At 35.3% G+C, this 8,722-nt stretch overlaps 1 protein-coding gene across 1 annotated transcript; it reads left to right on the top strand.

The window, feature by feature from the left end:
- Positions 1-207: 207 nt before the first annotated feature.
- LOC100789427 (phosphatidylinositol 4-phosphate 5-kinase 1) lies at positions 208-4,758 on the top strand. Its single transcript, XM_006584609.4, has 8 exons — positions 208-1,508; positions 1,596-1,760; positions 1,923-2,088; positions 2,222-2,332; positions 2,440-2,633; positions 2,731-2,861; positions 2,954-2,993; positions 4,018-4,758. The coding sequence occupies exons 1-8, from the start codon at positions 727-729 to the stop codon at positions 4,304-4,306; spliced, it is 1,878 nt and encodes a 625-aa protein (XP_006584672.2). The 5' UTR covers positions 208-726; the 3' UTR covers positions 4,307-4,758.
- Positions 4,759-8,722: the final 3,964 nt, after the last annotated feature.

Here is an 8,722-nt window from a genome sequence, read left to right as displayed (position 1 = left end):
CTCCTGGAAATAATTGCAAAAGAGCCTCTTTTTGGTAAATAATTTGTAAAAGTATCCCCTTTTGGTGTTTTTGCCTGTGTGACGCCCACCCCTTCCATTACAACAACTACTACTACACTTGCTACACCAATAATCAACTTTACGTAGTATAACAGTACACAGTACACACAGAATAGGAAAAAAGTAAGGAAAAAAAAAACATCCTTAGTATAACATTACATTTACGTACATGTTAGAAAGAGATAAAAAAGCAACACACATTACACATTGCTTTGCAGCAGCAATGGTTGAAAAAACAAACCTAGTGTAGCCACTAAAGCAAAGCAAACAACACAAACCTTCCTCCGCTCTCACCCTGTCTTATTTCTCCTTTTCTTTTTAGTTTCGCCGGAGATAATGCTGCCGCCGTTGCTTAATTCTCCGGCTTCCCTCCGCCGGCGGTGATAATCCATACCATGCAAGAGACCCTTCTCTCTCTCCCTCTCTCCCACCACGAAGACATCCACATTCTCCCCAAGAAGAAGAAAACGCAACAGCTTCATCACAACAAAGCGGAAGCGACCACATGCGACAACACCAACAGCCACCCCATCCGTGTCGCGGGTGATCGGCGGTTTCTCCGTCCTCGGCGGGCGAGAAGTCTCTCCGAACGGCGACATCTACAGCGGCGCCCTGTCGGGGAACGCGCCGCACGGCACCGGGAAGTACCTCTGGTCCGATGGGTGCATGTACGAGGGCGAGTGGCGAAAGGGAAAGGCCTGCGGCAAAGGAAGATTCTCATGGCCCTCCGGCGCCACCTACGAGGGCGAATTCAAGTCGGGTCGAATAGACGGGTTCGGATCCTTCATCGGCGTCGACGGCGACATGTACAGAGGCTCATGGGTCGCTGACAGAAAGCACGGCTTCGGCGAGAAAAGATACGGCAACGGTGACGTGTACGAAGGTTGGTGGAGGTGCAACTTGCAAGAGGGTGAAGGGAGGTACACGTGGCGCAACGGGAACGAGTACGTTGGGGAGTGGAGGGGTGGTGTTATTTCGGGGAAAGGGGTTTTGGTTTGGGCGAATGGGAACCGTTACGAAGGGTATTGGGAGAATGGTGTTCCTGTCGGGAAGGGTGTTTTCACGTGGTGTGATGGGAGCACGTGCGCCGGGAACTGGAGGAAGGAGTTTATGGAAGAGGCACGTGAGGAGAAGATGATGAAGAGGTCTTCGGTGGATGATGGGTTTAAGAGTGTGAGTTTTCCCAGGATTTGTATTTGGGAGCTCGATGGTGAAGCTGGGGACATAACTTGTGACATTGTTCACAATGCTGAGGCTTCTTTGTTTTACAGGGATGGTACTACTACTACTACTGCTTGTGAGTCTGAGAACAGTGGAGATGATAATAATAAGAGTCCTTGTTGGTCTCTTGATGGTACTGCTGGTGGTGATGTTAAGAAGCCTGGTCAGACTGTGTCAAGAGGGCACAAGAATTATGATCTTATCCTTAATCTTCAACTGGGTATTAGGTATTGTTATTATTAGTAATGCTTGTTCAAAGATTTGCTATGTTTAGTTTCAGCTTCTTTTTTTTTATTAAGGTGTTTTTGTTGTAGATACACTGTTGCCAAGCATGCTTCTATTGTGAGAGAGCTTAGACCGGGGGATTTTGATCCTAAGGAGAAGTTCTGGACGAGGTTTCCGCCGGAAGGGTCTAAGTTTACACCCCAGCACCATTCAGTGGACTTCAGGTGGAAAGACTACTGTCCCATGGTGTTCAGGTGTGTGAATAGTAACAATTTTCTTCTGTGTTGGTTTTCTTTTTTGCATTGATTAATGTGTTTTTTTTTTCTTAGTAAGGAAAGATTGGTTATTGGTTGTGGATGGTATACTAATTGTGTCTGTGTCTTGGTGGTTACTTGTTGGTTGGTTGGGGTATTTAGACATCTAAGGGAATTATTTGCCATAGATCCTGCGGATTACATGCTTGCTATTTGTGGAAGTGACACACTTAGGGAGATGTCTTCCCCGGGCAAAAGTGGAAGCATCTTTTATCTCACTCAAGACGACCGCTTCATAATTAAGACTGTCAAGAAGTCTGAAGTCAAGGTTAGTTGGTTGGAATGCATTCATTAATTTGAAGACATTATAATTTAGTGAGGTGAAATTTTGCTTTCAGCTTTGGTTGGTTACTTTGTTCTTTTATGTGTGTTCAATTGTGATTCGTTGGTGTCTATGTCAGGTGCTCATAAGGATGCTTCCAAGTTACTACCAACATGTTTGTCAATACAAGAACTCCTTGGTGACGGCATTCCTGGGCGTGCATTGTGTCAAACCTGTTGGAGGTCAAAAGGTATGGTTTCAGATTTGAGTTTTGTTTTGCAGCTGTAATTATGGTGGTTTACCATCTAAATGCTTGTTAAAATTTAATGAAAAGTTGTGATGCTATTGATAAAACAGACCCGGTTTATTGTAATGGGCAATGTGTTTTGCTCGGAGTATCGGATCCACAAGAGGTTTGACCTCAAAGGCTCTTCTCATGGTCGATCAACAGATAAGCCAAGGGAACAGATTGATGAGACTACCACTCTCAAAGACCTTGATCTTAACTTTGTCTTTCGCCTTGAACAGTCTTGGTTTCAAGAGCTTATATGGTATAGATTTTGCCAAGTTGCACATTCTTTTACATTCTGAGTTTTAATTTTGTAGTTTCTTACTTAAGAGTTGGTTTATGTAATGGATTATGCTTAGGCAACTTGGTAGAGATTGTGAGTTCCTGGAAGCAGAGGGAATCATGGATTACAGTCTTCTAATTGGCCTGCATTTTCGTGATGATAGCTCAGTTGATGAAATGAAAAGTTCACCTCGCAGTTCTCATTCAGGTATTTGTATAGTTTTTGTAGTTCTTTGATTCCTCTTCAAATGTTAAATCATCCTGGAGGGATATAAAATTTCTGGGTTATTGATTTACCAGGCAAGAGAGACATGTTTGATAATGAGATGCTCACATGCCGGTAAGTTCTTTTCTCTTTATTCATATTTGAGCTTCCTTGTTGTTATAAATTTATTAATTGTATTAAATTGTTCTCAAAATCCTTTGATTTTTCATACATTATCTAATAGAAGACAATGGTTGGATATCTGGAGAAATCTTGATTCGTTTTGTGTCAGTTTCTGGCTTGAACTATTAATGCAAATTCCAACTCAGCATGTCGTGTACAAATACAGTTAAACAGGAGAATCTGGATTGATTTAACTATACACCAATTCTCAGTTACTATCCTAGATGATTTATAGGGGGGATAGCATTTTTGTCTTTAACATCGTTCTCTTTTTTTATTTTGTACCCTTGGTGGCAATTACTTGTATCCATGTGTCGTGTCCTTGATATGGTCCCGGGTCTAGAACATGCAGAGAGACTAAATGCTTTCTGTTTCAAAATTTCAATTTGGCCCATGCGCTTGCAAAATGCCAAGAGGATGTGGCCGCAAGTTGGGTAGAAACAAATCACTAGCTGTTGAATGAGCATTATATTTGCCATTCTCTAGTCCTGTCCATCTATGATTTAGGGGTGACTTATTGATTTCTTTTTAAGAATATGATCGCAATGGCTGAGAATTGAGATGCCCCGAAAGTGACCTGAGTTGTACTACTAAATTTGGAGTTAGTTTTGTTGACATTTGAAACAAATGCTGGTGGGGTCTTTTTTGATTTTTTTAGGTAAGGGCATACCTTTCTTTTCAACAGCCAAATGGTAGCTGACAAGGATTTTGATGGATCAGAAAGTTTTCTATGACATGAAACTTGGTAGATATGTTTGCATGCCAGATGATAAACATTTTCATTGTTTGCAAACGTTCCACCATTTTTTTTCTTTTGTATTTCAAACCTAAGTGCATGGTATATTAATCTAGTTACTTTCAGAAAAATCATTGCTACTTATAGACTCAGTAATTTTGTTTCTGTTTGGCCTGACATATGGTTTGGATCCAAATTATGCAAATTCTTGATCCATAATTGTGATTCTTAATATTCCAGGGGACCTCTAATCCGGCTGGGAATGAACATGCCTGCCACAGCTGAGAGAGTGTGCAAGGCTGGATTGGATCACCAAACAACTAGTGGAAGTAGTAATAGCCAGATCTCTGATGTAATCCTCTACTTTGGAATCATTGACATTCTCCAAGACTATGATATTAGCAAAAAGATAGAACATGCATACAAGTCACTACAAGTGGACTCCACTTCTATCTCAGCTGTTGATCCCAAGCTATACTCCAAAAGGTTTAGGGATTTCATTCACAGAATCTTTGTAGAGGATAAATGACAAATGAAGTGCTTGGAGACCAAAGGAGTATAGAATGCGAACCGGAACCAACTCTGGCTTGCTAAGGTGGCATTCCATGCACCAGGAAATGCTACAAACATGGGTGATCTAAACACACATGTAGATTGGAAAACATCATGGTTGTTGATGGCTAAATTTTTCTCATAGCCATTGCAAACTTTATTGTTGAAACGGATGGGGGAGGGGAGAATTTGGACACTAATGACATTTTTTTCACTTTAGTTTGGGAGGGAGAGGGATTGTCACACTAGCTTGTACAGGGCATGTGATTAGAGTTCTTTTTTTATTTTATTGCTTTTGTTATGGATGTAGACATTGTGGGGTGTGGAGAGAGATTCAAATTGACTCAGGAGAGGGGATAATAACTGTACAGACAGTCAAAAGATTGATAAATAGAATTGAATTGAACATACCATTTTTGGTTGGAGCAATCAAAAAGAGTTGAGCAAGAAAGAAGAGTTCCAAGAGGCCCCCCCTTGTAGCCCTCAACTGATGTGCATTCAAACGGGTTTTTTTAAAACTTTTGCAGCAATGCATGAAAAGAAGAGAAAAGCAGAAGAAAGAAAGGAAAGGAAGAGGTGGGTGTTTCGTTGGTTCATGTCCCTTGCAAAAACGAACTTTGAAAAAGCAGAATAACAATAATAATAATACAGTGTTGTAATGGTATGGTATGGTAATGTACTAATGTTAATGTCCCTTTTACTTGTTTTAAACAATACCGAGAGGTAGATGCAAACAAGACGACAAAAGCAATCACGTCAATGTGGACCTGTGTGTGGACCAGTTTGGCATCTGATAGCTATTTATGCATGTTATGTCTCGGCTATTTTAATAATGAGAAAAATGATGGAACTTGACAGAGAAGTCTCGGGTTCACTCAATATAAGTGACCCCACAAAGACCAAAAAAATAGTGATATTGATATCTCATCACTCATGTGGTCAAATCAGAAGGAGGGAAGAGAATAGTGGATTTTGTGTTGGCAAACAGATCCTAATGCAATGCAACAACTGCTGTGAGTGATTTGGCAGTTTTTGAGCGTGACCATGTCCGACACTACTGCGAGTGAAACATACTTGTAGAGTAGTAGTAATTATACTATACATACTGAATCTGGCACTGTCTACTTGGTATCTGTTGTTGGTTTCCAATTTCTTCTGATTTGATTCACCCACTCACATTGATTATTTTTATGATATTTGGTTGGCCAATGAACTTTCTATGTATGCATTTTCATTTTTCACGTTCCAATGGAATTGAACCTCTACTTCTCTCCCTTCCCAATTCTTTGTCATCAGGCTAACCTGCATGAATCACCCACCTTCTCGTCAACTGACCTCTACCTGTAATCTGATTGTACTACCACTACGTAACGTTTTCCTATTTTATATGCTTTTGATGCTTACTAGTGCTTGCTTTGTTATAGGGTAAGTAGCTTAACGTGCTCTAGTATAAAATATTTAACTAAAAGGTTATATTCCAATCACGTTTAATAGATGATACACTTTTTTTTTCTTCTCAAATCTCCAATTGCATGCACAAGGACAAAGCCGTACATGAGACTCAGATCAATGGTAATAAAGTAATGATATTGCAGATTTGTTAAATTGGTGGATAAATTGTTTGCAGTTGATTGCAGAACGAGATTGGTGGATAAATGGTTTTTCGGTGAGTTTTTAATGCTGGTAATAAAGAAGTGGTTCATGACGTTGAAGAAATGATTTTACACCGAATAAATTTTGTCGCTTTATGAATCAGAGAAGAAATCAGAATAGTAAATAACAAACACATAATAAATTAACTCCATTACTTCGATAAAATAACAATAAATTTTAATTTTGGTCATGAATTGCATCTCTTTTTCTTGTCTCTTGACTAGTTGACTGATTATTAACATAACACCATTAAGTGTTTTAACATACAATAATATTTTTTTACTGCTCAAAAATACAATATTCTAAGCATAACGTTTTTTTAATTATATTTAGCTTAATTGAGTTTTTTTCCTAAAAATAATTTTTTATCTATTTTAATTACAATTGATCAAATTACACCACTAAAATTCATACTAACTATTATTCGTCTTATTTAATAACTTTTTGTTGAGTAATTTTGTCTTTAAATATATTGTTAGACTATTTTTTTTTATCATATTCATCATATGTACAAAATCTTATATCACCATAAATTTATTTAATACTCCATTAATGTGCATCGAAATTGACATGATATATATTTTAAAAATATATAGATATGAATTGGTAAACAAAAATATAGATATACAAATAAGAACTCTATGATTATATACTCATGTTTGTTTAGTTTTAATAAATTTGCTAGAAACAATGAAGGTAATATATAATTATATTTTAATATTAAATTGATAAAAATTACATTATGTATAAAATAATTAATGATGCAATTTGATTCCTTAAAAAACAACAAAGAAACTCATAAAAATGATCATTTTATTAGTCTTTTATCAATTCTTTTAAATATCATGACTTTCTTATTTAGTTTTCTTAAAATAGGAGTGCAAATGTAAGATTTGTAATATTTAAAAGAACCCAATAAGAGACAAAACGAAAAGTAAGTGAAATGTGAGTTTCCAGCTATGTTATATTGTTAATAGTGTTCTGTACTAATTCTAACTAGGTGTATTTTATTTTAGAAAAGTGAAATTGAGGTAGAAGAAAATTAAAAAGGTCAAAGAATCTACAAGTCTAGGACCATAGCATTAAAATAAAAAGATGCACACCACCATAAGGCTGAAATAGCCTCAAGAATTTTACTTTTATGATCCTATTCCTAGCTCACTACACTAGCTCAACGGTCAGAAAAAAATTACATTTTGCCTACCTAATATCGTGCCATAGCACTAGCAGTTGCTAAAATAGGTTACACAACGGAAATACAAAGACGGGTTAAAATATAGTTTTATTAAGAATGCTAATATTTTTTTAATGTCAATATATTAACTTGAAATTCTTAAACAAGTTTTCAATTTGTGAATAAAAATATAAAACTGACTTTAATCAATTAATACAAATGATAAAAAAATATAAAGAAAATAAAAAATCACTTTAAATTTTTACTTATTATTTGTCAAAATTTTAAAAAATCACTATTTATCACATCTTAAAAAAATGAATAATAGAAGTCGAAAGAATTGATAAACAAAAGCATAATTCAAATCGAAAATGACATTTTTCTTGGATTTTCAATTTTATATAGTTTACAAAGGCTAATTTGTATAATTGAATATTTTTTCTCGAGATTTTACGTGTTTCACTGAAAATAAGTTTCCAAAATGTTTTTTTTTTAAGATTAACAATGTTTTTATAAAGAGTAAATAATTAATTTTATTGTTGAAAAATATGAATTAAAAATAATTATTATACTTTAATGAGTAATTTTATATCTAAAAAAGGTGAAATATAAGTTTTTAAATAAAATTACAATAATTTCAATAAATTGTTTTATTTAATTTAGAAAATCCTCATTTTGAAAACCATTTATTACTTTCTCATTTATTACTTTCTTCTACTCAACGCAGGAGCTAACGTAGAAGGAAAAGTAAAACTGGTCTCGTATGCAGTTGTATTTGGAATCTGTTTAGATAGATTTGTTTATAAACATTTATAGGAGACACAAATAAGAAAGAAAAATTAAATATTTTCTTTACTTTGTGTTTGAATTGTTTTAAGTATTTTTCGGGGGGGATAATTGGATTTTTTAAAACGTTTCAATTTTAAAAAAGAACAATATTTTTATAACAAATTGAAAAACAAATAATATCATAGAAGTATTTTCTTAAAAAAAAAATCCAAATTCATTGCTTTATTCTGATGAGCAGGCCCAACCCAGGGCAGATGAAACTGGACTCACAATTGTATTCTCTGTCATAGGCTCTGATCCATAGTCCAATAACCCGCCCATCTAATCTAACTTTTTGTGGACCATACCCAAAATGACTACGAGTGCTGAATCACTATTAATAGTCACGCTTAATTAGACACCCCCCTCCTCTAATAAAAGGGCGTGCTTAATTTACTTATTGTGTTGTTAAGAATATAAAGAAAATAAAAAAAGTTCCATTAGCTGGTGAAAATTTTGTTTACATGTGAACTTTTTATTTTAACAGATTAACGAAGACTAGATGTTACTTGAAAGTTTTTTTCAACATACATCATCAGTTTCCTACCCTTTATAAAGGCCAATTTAACAATAAACAGGTTTGTATTTATTTTAAGATTTAATTATTCATTATTTTGTCTTTATAGTTTCACGATTTATATTTTTTTAGTTTCTATAATTTGAAAGTGATTTTTTTTGTCTGTATAGTTTACATTTTAATTTTCTTTTAGTCTTTGTAGTTTGAAAAGTAGTTTTTTA

This window comes from Glycine max, chromosome 8 (assembly GCF_000004515.6).
Source record: "Glycine max cultivar Williams 82 chromosome 8, Glycine_max_v4.0, whole genome shotgun sequence".
Taxonomy (NCBI): domain Eukaryota; kingdom Viridiplantae; phylum Streptophyta; class Magnoliopsida; order Fabales; family Fabaceae; genus Glycine; species Glycine max.
This window is presented reverse-complemented; position numbering and strand designations above follow the sequence as displayed.

Coding starts and splice junctions, on each gene's coding strand:
- LOC100789427 (XM_006584609.4), top strand. CDS start 727: ATGTACGAGGGCGAGTGGCGAAAGGGAAAGGCCTGCGGCAAAGGAAGA. Junction 1,509..1,595: donor AATCTTCAACTGGGTATTAG/GTATTGTTATTA, acceptor TTTTTGTTGTAG/ATACACTGTTGCCAAGCATG. Junction 2,862..2,953: donor ACCTCGCAGTTCTCATTCAG/GTATTTGTATAG, acceptor TTGATTTACCAG/GCAAGAGAGACATGTTTGAT.